Below are 17,004 nucleotides of genomic sequence, written 5' to 3' on the forward strand. Positions count from 1 at the left end.
ATACATTATGTTTCTACAAAACTCATTAAATTGTACTAAAACAAACTTCATTTCACTTTCAGTCCTTAAAACCTTCACTTTAGATTATATAAGGATTTATTTGAGAGTTGGACTTTTTGGAGGTTTTGGAGGAAAAGATTTTAGAGGATTCCGTCTCTATCTTGTCTCTATCTTAAAATGTGTTTGATATTTTTAAAAAAAGTTTTAAAAATAATATACTACATTAGTTTATAAAATCATATTGTTTTTTTTTTACTTTTTAAAAATATCAAACACATTTCAAGATATATATGCAATCCTTCAAAGTCTTCTCCTTCAAATTCTAGCTCACAAACACACTCTTCAAAATTTTAGAGTCTGTTTGAGAACTTAGAGGGGAAGGGGCTTTGAAAAAATAAAAGGATTGAGTGGAAAGAATTGAAGAATTTTAGTTGGGAGAGTTTTGACAAGTTAGTTTTTATTCCTAACACCAAAAAAAACTCATAATTTGGGGAACTCAAATTTGTATTGAATGGGAACTTTTTTAGGGTTTTGGAGAGCTTAAATAAACTTTCCAAAAATCTTTTATCATTCTATTCAAAGTCATTTTTTAAAAACTATTAGATATTTTCTTAAATATTCATTTTCAGAAGTCTTTTCTTCCCCTCCCCTCAAAGGTTATGTTTGGATTGATGAAATAGACCAGAACGGGGTGTAATGAAACATGATGAAATGGAGTGGAGTGGAGCGGAATGGAACATAGATTCCACTCTATTGTTTGCGTATTTTTTATAATTTGACAGATGAGAATGGAACAAATTAGTTTATTCCATTGCATACATCGTAAATTGGATGGAATAAAAATTGAAGGATTGAATGGAAGAGGATGGAATGCATTACATCATGTTTTTCTTTGTTTCATCCTCTTTTTACTAATCGATACAATGGAACTTAACATCACCTTATTTTGTCATATTTCATCAATTCAAACAAGCCTTAGCTTTGTTTGGGAGGTTGGAAGGAAGAGGAAAGGGGGCTTCGAAAATCTTTTTTTTTAATATAGATAAATCTTTAATATTTTTTTAATATATATATATATATATATATATATATATATATATATATATATATATATATATATATATATATATATATATATATATATATATATATATATATATATATATATATATATATATATATATATATATATATATATATATATATATATATATATATAGTTTAGAACTTTATTATTTATATATTTTTAATTTTTGAAATAATATAACATAAATTATATTTAACTATTTGGAAAAACCTTCTAAAATTTCCCAAAGTCCTTCTCCAATAGAATTTTTAAGTTTTCCAATTTAAAAGATTTTTGATTTGTGAATAAAAGTAAATCCCCAAAAATTCTCTCAACATAAATCTTTTTATTTTTTTCACTCAATCCCTTTTTTTTTTATAGTCCTCCCCTCCCTTCTCTTCCAAACTCTTAAAGTTTAAGATTTTTTTTTTAATTTGAAAGAGAGAAGACTTCTAAAAATTAATTTTTAGAAAAGATATAAGAAAATATTTATAAAAAAAGTTATAAATAATTTTGTATAAAATAATAAAAGAGTGTTTATTATTATTATATTTTTAATTTTTAAAATACTATAACAACATAAAAGATATTTGAAAATTTTATGTAAGCACTTCAAAATCCTACAACACAAATTTTCAAATTTTCAAATTAAAGAATTTATATTATAAATAAAAGTAAACCTCTCAACTAAAATCTATTTTTTTTTTCCACTCAATTCTTAAGATGTCATTCTTTGAAGGTAACTTCTCTCAAAATTTTAATTTATCTAATTTATCACTGTCTAATAAAAATTGTTAAGTTAGTTTAACAAAACTCCTCTCACTAACATGCGTTAATGTTTAATTTGATAATTTAGCTATATCATTAGGGCTGTTAAAAAAAATTATAAACGTACCGTTGAACCGTACTAAAGTTAAAATAATTAAATCGTGTGATTAGTGAATCAAACCATATTGTACAAACAGATCTAGAACCGAAACAGTTCTAGAACCGAACCAAAACTGTAAAGAACTAAATCGAAACTATAAATAAACCGAACCGAAACTGAAAATAAAAAATTCAAAAAACAAATTTTAAAATTTTTTTAAAATTTAAAATTAGTTTAATGGTTCGGTTCTTTAATAAACGGCTCGGTTTGAAAAAAAATTAACTTCTAACAGTTCGGAATTTCGAAAACAGTATATCAAATCAATAATTATGGTTCGGTTCAATTCTGATTAAATTGAAACAGATCGGTTTCAGTTCGAGTAAATATTTATCATAATTTAGTTCGATTTGATTTTCTCAGTAAATCATACCATGAACAGTCCTATATTTCATACGAGCTTTGATTAGCCAATAATATACAAACAATAATAATTAAGTCATATAATATGCACAAACCATACATGTTATACTCTTATCTATTATTAATCGACTTTGCAAAATTTTCACTGTGTCATGCTAACTCTAGTGCAAAATATTCACTGTGCCATGCTAACTCTGTCATTTTTATCAGTAAACATGAAAATGATGATAATCAACTAATTGCTTCATCACATAAGAATGGTCTTAACATAATTAATGAATGTTAAATACACAATGATCTTAACACATAAAGAGGTAATACATTATACTCTTCTAAACACCAAATTATGGCAATTATTGTCACAAGGGTATGGACAGTCAATAGATTTGACAACTTCCCGGTCGAAATACCAGTCTCCAACAGCAACTGCAATTGGCTGCATAACACAAAAAGAGAAACGTATGAAGCTTAATTAACTATTGATTATTTCATCCAAGTTATTTAAGTCGTCGGTGAACTATTTTTAGTCGAGCATATACCTTGTCCTCAAGAAGAGGAGAATCATCCGCGAACCATGTCTCCTGTCTCTCCGACTGGCAATGAGCAAAACAGGAATTTATGAAAAGTCCAGTTTGAGATGGTCTTGAGAAGTCTTTCAAACTGTCAACCATTTGATTTCTGAAGTCTGTTTCAAAGGAGAGATACAAAATATTATGAGGAAATCTATGATTACATCAATGGTTGTAATGCTGTGTATGATTCAAATTAGTTGATGTGTTGTTTATTGCAACAATACTAGAGATTGAAAACACCTTGGAGGAACTGAATTTGAGACGAGCTACAATTCGCGTGATTTGATTTACATTCATTCCAAGAGCCAAGAGGATCGGCTGTCGCTGGGGCTAAACTGGCTTGGACCTGATGAAATTAAGTAATGAAGATATGTTCTTGATGTAAAATTAGAATATGATTAGATATAGCATTAATCCATGTTACCTGCCACACATCATAAGCCGCGTTGAGTAGAAACAATGGCGTCTCAATATGTTCAACCAAATTCTGAGGAAAGAAGCACTGAAAAACGAGACCACGAAGATTTAAAATTTGGATGTTTAGAGTAATTTTAAATGTTACGAATAGCATGACATCTAGAGTAAGAATTACCGAAGTTGGGTCCAGTTTGTTGAGACAATTTTTTGGCAGATTTTTTTGTGCTTCCTAGAATATCAAAACAATAGCGATATAAGAAATGTTGATAACATTACGCTATAAACTTACCAATACTATTTTCTACTATATAGTTCTTTAGATTAGTTCGGAGCTACATTAAATGCTACCTGTAACTGAACTACGCCTTCAAACAGATTTCTTAATGAGCGTCCTCCAGATACATCAATTCTACACAATTGAACAGATCACCGACTATATCTAAGTTTCATGTGTATGGAACAAGATAGAAGTAATTTAAATAAAGACATTGAACATACGCATCAAGAAAAAACCCCGCATCACTAAAACACTTCACTTTGGAAGATTTTGGTAACAAGCTCTGGAACTCATCACAATGTATTATGGACGCAAGACCACCCGCAGAACATCCAGAGAGAAGGGCCTGATACACATTTATTGAATATTAGAATTCATTCATGCATATTAAGATCGAATAACAACATAAAGCAAAAGGATTCAAATTTGCTGCAGTTGTCAAATCACGCATTCACGCAGTGAAACGATTGGAAACCTGTTCGGCATTATCCATTCCTTGAGACATCAATTCCTCTATTGCAGCTAGCCATATTTTTTGTCCTCGAAATTGAAGCCCTGCCGCCTGTAAAAAGAATCAAATTCATACACGGTGAGCAATAATAAATTCGACATATCAATCCTTTAATAACAGCTTTCCATAGGAATGCTAAACGCAAAGGGCTTTTGATAGGAATTATGTAGATAAGAGGTTGAAAAAACTGATTCTTTCACTAACCTCATTTTCACTATCTCCAGTAAAAGATGCTCCGTCACAGTACCTTAATTTGACTCTATTCCAGTTAAAGAAATCTGTGCATGGAATGGAAAATTATGTCCATAAAACTGACAATTAAAACAAAGACTCAAGTATACATAAGTTGCAGCCTCAAAGAGGGCAGAGTTAAAATACCAGGGTTTTCTTCTGGTTTATTACTCAATATTCCTGTGAATGGTATTTGATTTTCCATGTATTTGGAGGAACCACGACGAGTCTTTTTTCTATATACACAATTTCTGATTGTGTTACACCATCCTCCTCCCTGCAGGTTTTCATAAAGGGTTGCAAATTTTTATGAATTTTTCTCTATAGCCATTCTTCTTAATATAGTATGCAAATTTTTAGAAACTGTTAAACCCTGAAAGTATTGATATTAAAGGTTGGAATGGAAACTATTTTACATACCTCAAGATGAATAAGCCAACTATTCGCACCAGAATCAAATCCACGATCCAAATGGTAACCGGGCAATGTTCCATCCAAACAAACTGTGGTTACAAGAAAAAGGGTTAGCTTCAAAATGTGGCATTTCATACAATAGCTAAAAGGGTATGCTATACATAATGAGAAAGAAAGAGAATGATAGAGATACCAGCTCCTTTGGAATCAGCTCCTTGAATGAGAGTGAGGTTAACCATAAGTTGCAATGGATTAGCTGAGACGACATCGCTTTGTGAGAAGGAAAACAGTGTCTCAGATCTAGAGGAGATAAACCCAGAAAGTAAGCATGCAAACAAAATCAGCAGCTTCATTCTCATGGCTACTCTAATACTGATTGATTGCCACTAACTACAACTAAGGTTCTTCACACTCTCAGTTTCTGAGTGTTGTTGATTTGCGTTAAACAAACATTTTTCGTTTCTCTTCTATAGTGTGAATGGAACAAAAGGTTATGTAACTAGCGAAAGACATTGTAGACCATTGTCGTGTGTTAACTTTTTTATGATGATGTTTTTCTCATACATTAAAGTTTAATCTATATATCGTATAAATTACGCAAGATCTTTTATAAATAAATTAACTCATTGATTTTTGATTCCTATTATCTTCTTTTGTCCTTTTGTAAGAAACATTTTTTTCTTTTCTTTTTTTTTTTTTTGTGTGTGTTAGGTTATTAAAGTGATTGTGATGAGTTTGAAGGCACTAACGGAGCCAATCACGTTTAACTATAGCTTTCAAGGGAATCAAAGATCGCAATCATCACATTCATAAATTACACTTTCCTTTTTAGGTTTTTCTTTTACTGCCACATGATTGGTATAGTTTTGATTTTTTTTCATAGGAAAAAAGAACTTCCTCCGTTACTCCACCTTACTGTCTCTAGTTTGCTTTCTCCACTTTATTGTGGGAATTGATTCTTCATAATGATACATTGCTTCTAACTCAAGGCACATCTATGGCTATCATAGTCCATTAATGGCCTTTTTGTTTTTGGAGTTGGCTTAGCTTAATTGAATCTAATAACATCAAAAATAGTAAACCACTTATTGTTGATGATGAGTGGCCATGAAAACAATAATAATGATGGTTGTTCTAGCAAGGACGTGATTAAATAAAAAACATTATTGTGGTTCATTTTCAGATAACCAAACTGGCACATGTATGACTAATGACTAATAATGAATATTCATGATTTAGTTAACGGCAGATGACATGAAAAACACGGACACATTATTTGAAAGAATCAATCACCTATAAAAGAATCATTCTGGGAAAATTTCTAATTACAGTTAAAGTTACATATGGGAAGAGGGAAATTTTCCCCATAAAAAAACTCCATTTATGGTACAAATTACAATATAATTGTTAAGGAGCTCGGCGCAAACAAGCATCCTGCAGCTTATTATGATTGGCAAAAATTAATTGGATTAAAAGTAAATAACCTACATAGACACTCAGCCGCTGGATAATAACTCATCATTTACTTCACCAAACTTATGATTCTTGTACATTTCGAGCAATAGTTCTCTACAAGGGACAACAGCACCAATCTTGATGCATGCTAAAAAAGCACCGGAAAGCTTTCTGTGCAGACTGTAGGCTTCGTCGGGCGGAGGAGTGAGCCTGTGCTTCAACATTGTTGCTCCAAGGTGACTAAGGCTTTGAGTAATGTTGGTTGATCGGAAGTCATATAAACCAGGTTTTGAGAATGGCAACCCCACAATAAAACCAGCTTGTACATGGGCATCTAGCATCACGTCCGATTCCATTCCAGTGAGGAACCCAAGCCTCTTAGACATCTCAATGACGCCATCACTATCACTATTCGCGCATGCTACAACCTAATAAGTTATGCATCATAAAAGATTATCAGTGATAAAATTCATATGAATTTACTGCTCATCTTAAGAAAAAGGTGAAATGCAAAACAGCAGTAAAACTTCAGTCATGTTGAAAGAGAAAGTACATGCAATCCAATGCAAATAAGTCATAATACGATAACATACAGGACTAATCTGAATAAGAAAAAAGAAGGCATTGAGGTCAGAGTCTGTAGTAAATGAAAAAACTGAATGGTCACTTAGTTATAGTTATAATTAAGGATGAACATGATCCGGCCGGCCCAACACTAGGATATGTCATATCCTTGTCTCATTCTCTTTTTGGTTTCTACTTCCATTCTCCGTTCTCGTTTCTTATTTTCCTATTAATTACAAATAGGTTATTTTTTATTTCCCTATTTCCTATATTTGAAAACAGAAAATAAAGTGAAAACAAGGTAACATTTTTTTTTATTTTAAAGTAAAAATAGAAAATAAAACAAAAACAGAATATGAAAGTAATAACTAGACAGACCCATTAAATCTCCTTACTATTTTCTTTAAAATTTAGAAAATATTATACACAACCTCAATAACATAATCTTTAACCATGTCCTACTCCTATTAAATGTCAACTTCAATTAAACCAACAAATAAATTAAATAATAATTTTCAAATGAAAATCTGATTGCGTCCAGTCAAAACAGAGTCAGCATAATGTAATGTAATTGTTTTATTTTAATGACAGGAGAAAAAGATTTAAGATAGGGGGGGGAAGCAACCAGGAATGACATCTTTCACTACCTAGCTTGAATGCTCAAATCTCGGCAAACATAAGAATTAAAAAGAGAAAACAATAAACCGAATTCAAATTTCAAAACTTCATATTTAGATGTGAAAAATAAAAGTACAAAGGAAAGGAACCAACCATCCTTAAATAATCATCAACAAAACTTTTTGGAAAATCTCGTGTAGCTCCAAAATCAATAAGATTAATTGTCTTCGTAGCTTCATCATATAAGAAATTACCCCAATTAGGATCAGTCTGCATTAAAAGAACACCTCCAAAGTTAGAAAATACACCAAACACAGATTTTGAGATGCTTGGTTTTAACAATGAAAAACATGAAGCTGAAACACAACAGAAAGTGAATCTGATGAAGACAAAGTACGTAGCTGTGTGAGACTTAGAATAAATAGGACTTCATTGTATTTATCTTTTTAGGGATGTGGTATTTGGAGAAAAATTATGAAGATTTGACTCTAGCAGTCTAAAAAGTGCAGCTACTACCAAGCAGGAAAATTTAATAGTTTTCCACATACAGACTTGTACAGAAGGTGGAATGACATGCCTGCATAAATCGGAATACAAATAACTCCATCAATGTGAGTTCTAACAACTTGGTCCCAATATAATTACGAGTTTCCTGATCCAGTAATGCCACTTTGTCAATTGGAATTCCTGTTGCAAGAGTAAACAATCCCATGTTCAAAAACAAGCTATAAATAACTTGAATAAAATGGAATAATTTAGAATATCTTTTAATTATGTATCACAGGAACCAGTGAATTTATTATGATTACCCTGAACAAGTTCCGTAGTTAATACTCTTTTGCTTGAAGTATCATCCCGAACTATTGGAACATAAAGTCCTTCTGTGCCAGCAAGAAGATCTCGGAAACGCTTCTGATTTGCTGCCTCCAACTTGTAATCACACTCACGAGACAATTCTTCTTTGGCAACCTAGAAGAAAAAAAAACAGGATAAATTAACAACACAAATTTTAACTTACGGACAGATATACTTGCCAAATTGTGGAAAATGTCTTTCTCTATGATGGGTAAGTGATTCGGGATCAATACCCACCACAGATGGATATCATCCTGCACAATCCAATTTAGAACAGAGAACATGGAATATAGCTTAAGGATCAAACTTATAACTTTGAAGAAAAACCACTCGGTGAAAAGAAGCAAAGGGAGGCAAGGGAAATAAAAATTTTGCAGGTTTAAAGTCTTTCAAATGAGGATATTGAAATAAACAAAATGATTTATATTGAAAAACAGGCACCTTTATTGCTCTGTCAAGATAAAGTCCTTCAGGAATTAGATTTGTATAGTTTAAAAGAAGCTTCACATTCTCAATGTCACTCTCAATGCTATCTGCAACACCAGGGTATTGAATTTTCATTGCAACTTGGAAGCCATCCTTCATGACAGCTCGGTGCACCTGCATTACATGAGCCAGAATATAATGTTGCATGATATTTTGCTCTTATTATATGGAACTATATGACAACGCAAATTGCCTTCATTGGAATTATATGGAACATAAGATTGCATATGTATAACTAAAAGAACGATAGCAAAGTTTGGCATTCTAATAAAAAGAACTTTATGCTAATATGAATTCAAAATAAATTAGTAGTTCAAAGTCGCCTCATTCTGGCTATGAAATTAGTGAAGAAAGTAATATTGAGTTTTCAAAGCTCACCACATTAACATATCTTTAACTGTGACTGATGGAAACATGATTACAAGATAATTATTCTATTCAAGATATAAAATCAATTGGATACCAAGGACTAGCTCTGTTAAAAGCTTAACTTGTAAGTAAAGTCTCAATGGTTTTTGTTGAAATTTCAGCCTTCATTGTGGTTTGCCCATAGTCGCCTAATTGCAGCATTTGTGCGAACTAATTGCCTCTTGTAAAGAGGTTTTAAATTGGGAGGATTCTAGTTGGTGGAGGGACATTATTCTTAACGATTTTAAAGAGGAAAACTCCGTTGAAGGTTTCTCCGATTGGGTTGTTTGTGACTTTAAGAAAGGTAATAGTATTCTTTTTTGGCATAGTAGTTGGTGGGGTGATCAAACTCTTTGCGCCTCTTTTCCGTATTTGTTCGATCTCTCAACCAATAAACTTTGTGCGATTAGTGATGTGCTCTCTTGGAACAACGGCGTCCACTTTTGGAATTTTGAAGTTCTCTTCGGAAGCGACTTGGCCATTCACGGGAAGGGTTCGGTTTTCGAATTTCATATGAGGAGGTTAAAGGCGACTTTGAGCGACATTGTTCCGGACACTTCGGCTAGTGACGACTCCCATTGGAAACTAACTACTAATGGTTGTTTTTCGGTAGCTAGTGTATCCAATTTGGTGTCATATGCAAAGGATTTAGCTTGGCCAACTTCTTCTATCAAATTGTTGGAAGTCATTTGGAAGCTTAACATACCGAAAAAGATTAAGATTTTCGGTTGGAGATTTTTTATCAAAAGACTTCCTCTAAAAGACATTTTGGCCAATAGAGGTTTCTCTAATGCTACTTCTCTTGATTGCTTGTTTTGTACTAATCATTCGGAAACTTTGGAACATCTCTTCTTCCAATGTTTAGTAGCGAAAGGGTTTGGGAAAGAATCTTCCTTTGGTTGGAAAATGATGTTGAGATTTCTTTTGAAGAATTCAAGAACTTCGGTTGCATTCAAGACAAGGTGAAAGAAGCCAAGACTAGAGCTAAACTTAATTTAATTTGGTTGGCTTTAATTTGGAGCATAGGGTTAATGAGGAATGCTATTATCTTTGATAATGCCCCTTTTAGCTTCGAAGCGGTAATATCCAACATAATGTTTTACTCTTGGAGATGGATGTGTAATAGTGTTTCCGATTATAGGCTTATTTTTTATGATTGGTATAAATTACCTTTGAACTAGTTCAACTCTTCTTAGAGTTTTTTCGATGTAAGGGTTGCACCCCTAGTGCGATTTTTCTAATATCATTGCCTATTAAAAAAAAAAGAATAATATGAAATAATAATAACAATAACATAAGTAAAATTTGAAAGAAGAGTAAAACTAAAATATGAGTTCTCTATTTAAAAGATTCTCATATACTATAGTAAGTGAATACATATTTAGTGTATTCTACGTAAAATTCTTTTCATCTTAGAAACCAATGATTCTTATTACATTGACATTTTCTTTCTACAAAACAAATATGGCTTTATGTCTTCACAATATTGTGAGGACATAAAGTAATATTTGTTTTGTAAAAAGAAAAATTCAATGCAATATAAATCATTGGTTTCTATGATGTAGAGAAGATTACGTAGAATCCACTAATAAGTATCCACTTATTATAGAATATGAGACTATTATATATAGAGTAATCATATTGTAGTTCACAATCATCCTATAATCATCCAAGAGTTTTTTTTAATTAATTGTGTTTCTCCTCATTCCAATACTCTTCTCTCAAATTTTAGTTGTGTTATTATTATTTCATATTATTCTGATATCCAACAGTGGTATCAGAGCTATTTGGTGTTGGTCTATATTTCGCTGCGAATATTATTCACGGTGAAATTGTGCAAGCCGGTTTAATTGAAATTACCATGATAGCAAAATTTGAGATTGAGAAGTTCAATGGGAGTAATTTCTCCCTATGGAAACTGAAGATAAAGGCAATCCTAAGGAAGGATAATAGCATAGCAGCAATTGAAGATAGAGCTGAGGGAATATCTAACGAAAACTGGAATGAGATGGATAGCAACGTTGTTGCCAAATTGCACTTAGCATTGGCAGATTCAGTTGTCTAGACTCTAGCGTTGCCAAAAAGAAAATTGCAAAGGAGATTTGGGATGTTCTCATCAAATTGTACGAGGTCAAGTCACTTCACAGCTGAATTTTCTTAAAGAGAAGACTCTACACTTTTCGAATGAGTGAATCCACATCTGTGACAAATCACATCAACACTCTAAATACAATGTTTGCTCAACTTACATCGGCAAATTTAGCATAGCAGAAAATGAACATGCAGAACAACTACTTCAGAGCTTACCAGATTCATATGATCCACTCGTCGTTAACTCAACAAATAATAATGTCACAGACCGTTTATACTTTGATGATGTTGTCGGAGCTATTCTTGAGGAAGAGTCCAGGCGTAAAAATAAGGAAGACCGCCAAGAAAACTAAAACAAGTAGAAGCTTTGACAATGACGAGAGGCAGGTTAGTGGAATGTGGCCCCAGTGGGAGCCAAAATCATGGTAGATCAAAATCTCGAAGTAAGATGAATGTTAGATGCTACAATTGTGGCAAGAAAGGGCACTTGAAAAGAGATTGTTGGTTTAAGAAGAATGGTGAGAAGTCTTCTGAGGCAAGTTCATCTCAAGGATGTATTGCCAATACCTCTAATGATGGAGAGATTTTATATAGCGGAGCATCAACTGGTTCCAAGGGTAGTAAACAGCTCACTGACGTTTGGATAATAGATTCAGGAGCAACATGGCACGTGAGGAGCAACATGGCACATGACTCCTCGACGAGATTGGTTTTACACTTATCAATCTATCTCGGAAGGATCAGTGTTCATGGGAAATGATTACGCCTTAGAAATTGCTGGTGTCGGTACTGTCAAAATAAAAATGTATGATGGTACAGTTCGCACAATTCAAGAGGTACGACATGTGCAAGGATTGAAGAAGAATTTATTGTCTATTGGACAATTAGATAACCTCGGGTGCAAAACCCATATTGAAGGTGGGATCTTGAAGGTGGTGAAAGGTGATCTAGTAGTGATGAAGGCAGAAAAGCTATCTGCAAATTTATACATTCTTATGGGAGAGACGTTGTAAGAGGGTGATGTGTCAGTTGCATCAACTAGTCAAGAAAACTCAACGACAATGTGGCATCGCAGACTAGGCAATATGTCAGAACGAGGTTTGAAAGTTCTTGCGGAACATGATCTCTTACTCGGGCTCAAATCAATAAGTTTACCATTCTGTGAGCATTGTGTGGTAAGCAAACAACATAGGTTGAAGTTTGATAGATCAACTACTTAGAGCAAACACATACTTGACTTAATTCATTCTGATGTGTGGGAGTCACCGCAAATGTCCCTGGGAGGAGCAAAATATTTTGCATCATTCATTGATGATTACTCTAGGAAATTGTGGGTATACCCAATCAAGAAGAAGTCAAATGTGTTTTCAACATTCAAGCAATTCAAAGCACTAATTGAGCTTGGAATTGGAAAGAAGATTAAGTGCTTGAGGACAGACAATGGAAGAGAATATACAAACGGTGATTTTTTGGCATTCTGCAAGGAAGAAGGTATAATGAGATAATTTACAGTTGCTCATACGCCTCAGCAGAACGGTGTAGCAGAGAGGATGACCAAGATGTAAATCCAGTTGCTCCAAGATGTAAATCCAGTTGCTCCAACCAAAAGGTTTTGAAGAAAAAGGAAAAGAAAACTTGGTTTGTAGGTTGACCAAATCTCTGTGCAGTTTAAAGCAGGCGTCGAGGTGTTGGTACAAGAGATTTGATTCCTTCATTATTAGCCTTGGATACAACAGGCTGAGTTCAGATCATTGTACATATTACAAGAGGTTTGAGGAAAATGTTTTCATCATTTTGTTGTTGTATGTGGATGACATGTTGGTGGTAGGCCCCAACAAAGATCAAGTCAAAGAACTGAAGGCACAATTGGCTAGGGAGTTCTATATGAAGGACTTGGGACCAGCAAACAAGATTTTAGGGATGCAAATTCACTGAGATTGAAAAGATAAGAAGATTTGAATTTCTCAAAGAAATTATCTACGAAAAGTTTTGCGGCGATTCAACATGCAAGACTGTAAGCCAATATCTACCCCACTTCCTATCAATTATAAATTATCCTCAAGTATAAATCCTAGCAATGAAGCGGAGAGGATGAAAATGTCTCGAGTACTCTATGCATCAGCGGTGGAAAGCCTTATGTATGCCATGATATGTACAAGGCCAAACATTGAACAAGCAGTGGGAGCGGTCAGTCGATTTATGGCGCATCCTAGTAAAGAGCATTGGGATGTTGTTAAGAGAATCCTGAGATATATAAAAGGAACCTCAGATGTTGCATTATGTTTTGGAGGATTGGAGTTTTGTGTCAGAGGATATGTTGATTCAGATTATGCAGGTGATCTTGACAAAAGAAAATCTACTACTGGCTATGTGTTTACAATTGCAGGAGGAGCGGTAAGCTGGTTATCCAAATTGCAAACTGTTGTAGCTCTATCTACTACAGAAGCTGAATATATGGCAGTTACCCAAGCATGCAAGGAAGCTATATGGATTCAAGGGTTATTGGAAGAGCTCGGACATAAACAGCCAAAAATTATTGTGCATTGTGACAGTCAGAGTGCCTTGCATATTGCAAGAAATCCAGCTTTTCATTCCAGGACAAAGCATATAGGAGTTCAATACCATTTTGTTCAATACCATTATTTCATTTTTCTGTTTGGATTTAAGCTATTCGGATAGCAACGATCAAATTTATATGTCCTTGGTCATAGAGTCTATAATGTCATATCAAGGACGAACTCCGCTAAAAGCTTGAGATTCAAGAGGATGTCACGAATGATTTTTTTTACATATATCTAAGAAGTAAAATGCATATCCACTAGTCTGATAATAAAAGTTTAATGATCTCTTAGAAAGAAAGAAATTACGCTCTAAAAATACAAAAGTTAAGAAATTTCAAAAATATACTGAAGATGAAGAAACGACCCCTTGACATCTAAAGTAACACAAAGGAAATTTCAAAAAATGGCGCTTTGATTATTTGAAAATACTTGAGATATAGCTTAAATCCAAACAGAAAAATGAAATAATGGAAAATGTTTACGGCTAAAAAATTCTAGAGTTCAATACAGGGATACATACCTGGCCAATACTTGCAGCAGCTAAAGGTTCATAATCAAAACTATGCAATTTTGATGACCAGTCAGGACCTAACTCAGCGTTTAAAACTTGATTAAGCTGGCTCTTTGGCATAACATCTGCCCCCTGACGAACAATTTCTAATGCAGCCAAGATCTACAAATAAAAGATTGAGAGTTTACTTTTCAAATCACGTAAATATAAACAAAAGTCATTCTTAGGCTTCTTCATGGAGGTGATGGTCTTTCTATAAGAACAAAAGAATATCTGATTGGGTAGAATATCATACTAATTTAGTTTACTGGCATTTATAGAAATACAAGAAATGGAAGCAGTAAATATTACATTAACCTTTGTTCAAAAGACTCCACAAACAATATAAAAGAGTAGAAAAGTAATAAGAGTTGGAACCTAATTAGCAAGTCTGTAAAACATGACAAACATTATTAACATGTTATGCATGTTTGTGGCAAATTATCATGGCAGGATCACTTCAACAAAGTATTTTAAATTATATGTTATAACTTATAACTGCTTCCAAAACATTCACTTTTGCACTCTGTCCAACCTCTTCCATTAGAAACAAGAATTCAAGTCTGACAGCTGATGGAAATTGACATTTACTATAGGTTCATGTACATCAAATAAAATTTCACTGTACTGAAACAAAAACTTGAAACCTAGTAAAACTTCCAATTGAGCGCCGAATATGGTGCAATGGTGTTTGCTTACTATATATAATCAGTAATAATTTCCTTTAAATACATTTTTCGAATTTAAAATTCAGGGTTCTCCAAAAACATTCAGTATTAAACTCTTCGTCATTAAAAATTCAGTACAATTGTTTTTTGGTTTTGATTAAACATAACGAAGTATCCCAACTTCCACTGAAATTGCACAACATCAGCTAACAATCCTACATACTTATTGTCATGCCTCTTCTTGAACAACATAAATATTCAAGTACACCATATTTGTTGAATAAGACACCACCAAAGAGAGTTTCTCTTAGAATTGAAGAAGTAATAGTGAATCTGTCTTCATTTAATTTAAATCCAGTGTGATCTTCGTAAAAATCACGCGTGGATAAAAGAAACATTCTCACTTCAGATAAAGTTTTTGCATACTAATCAAACTACAAGCATAAGCATTAAAAAAATATATCACATTACCGGAGGAGGAACAAGGGACTCGTCCTGTATGCTCAACATCTGCCCAATTTTAAGTGCGGCTCCACGCATTCTGCAAAGTGCAAGAGCTAATCGTTCGGCATTTTTTTCAGACAAGTATGGGGAAAGCGCAGATTGATTGCCTTGCAAAGTAGGTGTACCATAGGCAAGCCTCTTGACAGATTCCTGAACTGTTCCCCACGCAAGACCAGCCCCTAGCCCAGCAAACCTGCAATTTGGTAGTGACAAAATATCCTTCGGTTAGAAATGGCAATAAGCAATAAGCAAATTTATTGTAACACATCAAAACCCAAAGCATCATGAGAATGTTTGAATAATCAACTTGGTTAAGCATGTATTCAATAAGTACTTAACATATAAAACTTATCTATAAGTTGTTTCTACAAATGAACAGAAAAACAAGTTAAATACTAACCCAAGAGCCCTAGTAAATGGAGTAGAAGGAACTCTCCTCTCCCTGGGTCTTCGTTTCTTCAACGGCACTTCCTCACTTTTAGGTGCACTTTGCTTAAGCGTTTCACTAGAGGTCATAGCCTCATTTTCATTCGACGCCACGGTACAAACAGTGGCTTCGGAAGGTCCAACCGGATGATTCACTTCAGAAGAAGCATCAGCGAAAATGTCATTGGTTGTTACTGTTTCTATGGTAGCTGATGATGTTGCTGGTGCTGGAGGTGGCGGTGTTGAATCAAGTGGAGAAGGATGGTCGGAGAAAACAACAACGGAAGGAGAATCTGAAGAAGAAGCGTGTGTGGTGATAGAGGGAGAGGGTTGAGGTTGGGAGAATTGACGAACCTTTCCTTTAGTGAGGCCGGAGATGTTGGTGGCGGAGATAAGAGCGGCTTTAATTAGGGTTTCGAAATCTGAATTTCTGGCGGGTAAAGAACGTTTGGCGAATTCGTTAGCGATTAAAGAGAGGCCATTGAAGATTCTCGCGAGGTCCCTCGTTGCTGACATTGTTGGTTTATGAATTCAATTGGATTTGAGAATAATGTGGAATTTCTCAGAGTGGTATAGCATGGATTTTGAATCTTGTTCTTCCTTGGATTCGTGATTTTAATTTTGTTATTACAGCGCGGTGCAAAATTTGGTGGTTGGTTTGGAGTTTATGTGTCCTAAACGAAAACCAAGTGATTCTCCACATTTATTATATTACGTACGTGGGTTGTGTCCCTTCCATTAGGCTTGTTGGGGACGAAACAGAAATGATCCTTAATTTACTTTAGATTGTGTAGGGATGAAGTTTCAATTTTTAAGAAATTTCAGTTTTTTAAATAGCTTTTATAGTGTTATATATTTCATTATTTTGGTTAAAATAAATTTTAAAAATACTTTAAATAAATAATTAATTAAAATAGTTTTTCTTATGATACTATTCTAAAAATTTCATCTTTTTATTATAACTTTTCTAAATATTAAAATTTAAAACATATTTAATTAAATCTGAAGCTATTTTAAATAATTTTCATAAAAGATAATTTTA

The 17,004-nt window shown here is 33.5% G+C and overlaps 2 protein-coding genes across 2 annotated transcripts; both read right to left on the reverse strand.

The window, feature by feature from the left end:
- Window positions 1-2,601: 2,601 nt before the first annotated feature.
- LOC131627315 (pectin acetylesterase 2-like) lies at window positions 2,602-5,342 on the reverse strand. The gene is made up of 12 exons (XM_058898152.1): window positions 4,970-5,342; window positions 4,783-4,865; window positions 4,510-4,639; window positions 4,336-4,409; window positions 4,096-4,182; window positions 3,842-3,966; window positions 3,692-3,752; window positions 3,519-3,572; window positions 3,351-3,428; window positions 3,167-3,272; window positions 2,894-3,039; window positions 2,602-2,790 (listed from the first exon to the last, which is right to left on the reverse strand). The coding sequence occupies exons 1-12, from the start codon at window positions 5,133-5,135 to the stop codon at window positions 2,677-2,679; spliced, it is 1,224 nt and encodes a 407-aa protein (XP_058754135.1). The 5' UTR covers window positions 5,136-5,342; the 3' UTR covers window positions 2,602-2,676.
- A 296-nt stretch (window positions 5,343-5,638) lies between these two features.
- LOC131627314 (protein ABC transporter 1, mitochondrial-like) lies at window positions 5,639-16,743 on the reverse strand. The gene is made up of 8 exons (XM_058898151.1): window positions 15,937-16,743; window positions 15,504-15,729; window positions 14,335-14,487; window positions 8,710-8,868; window positions 8,223-8,382; window positions 7,991-8,100; window positions 7,567-7,683; window positions 5,639-6,659 (listed from the first exon to the last, which is right to left on the reverse strand). The coding sequence occupies exons 1-8, from the start codon at window positions 16,476-16,478 to the stop codon at window positions 6,273-6,275; spliced, it is 1,854 nt and encodes a 617-aa protein (XP_058754134.1). The 5' UTR covers window positions 16,479-16,743; the 3' UTR covers window positions 5,639-6,272.
- Between the last annotated feature and the right edge of the window lie 261 nt (window positions 16,744-17,004).

The sequence above is a fragment of the Vicia villosa genome, unplaced genomic scaffold (assembly GCF_029867415.1).
Source record: "Vicia villosa cultivar HV-30 ecotype Madison, WI unplaced genomic scaffold, Vvil1.0 ctg.000358F_1_1, whole genome shotgun sequence".
Lineage (NCBI taxonomy): Eukaryota > Viridiplantae > Streptophyta > Magnoliopsida > Fabales > Fabaceae > Vicia > Vicia villosa.

Coding starts and splice junctions, on each gene's coding strand:
- LOC131627314 (XM_058898151.1), bottom strand. CDS start 16,478: ATGTCAGCAACGAGGGACCTCGCGAGAATCTTCAATGGCCTCTCTTTA. Junction 15,730..15,936: donor CCATTTACTAGGGCTCTTGG/GTTAGTATTTAA, acceptor ACCAAATTGCAG/GTTTGCTGGGCTAGGGGCTG. Junction 6,660..7,566: donor TTGATGATTATTTAAGGATG/GTTGGTTCCTTT, acceptor ATAACTTATTAG/GTTGTAGCATGCGCGAATAG.
- LOC131627315 (XM_058898152.1), bottom strand. CDS start 5,135: ATGAGAATGAAGCTGCTGATTTTGTTTGCATGCTTACTTTCTGGGTTT. Junction 4,866..4,969: donor AGCTGATTCCAAAGGAGCTG/GTATCTCTATCA, acceptor TTGTAACCACAG/TTTGTTTGGATGGAACATTG. Junction 3,429..3,518: donor ACAAACTGGACCCAACTTCG/GTAATTCTTACT, acceptor CTCGTTTTTCAG/TGCTTCTTTCCTCAGAATTT.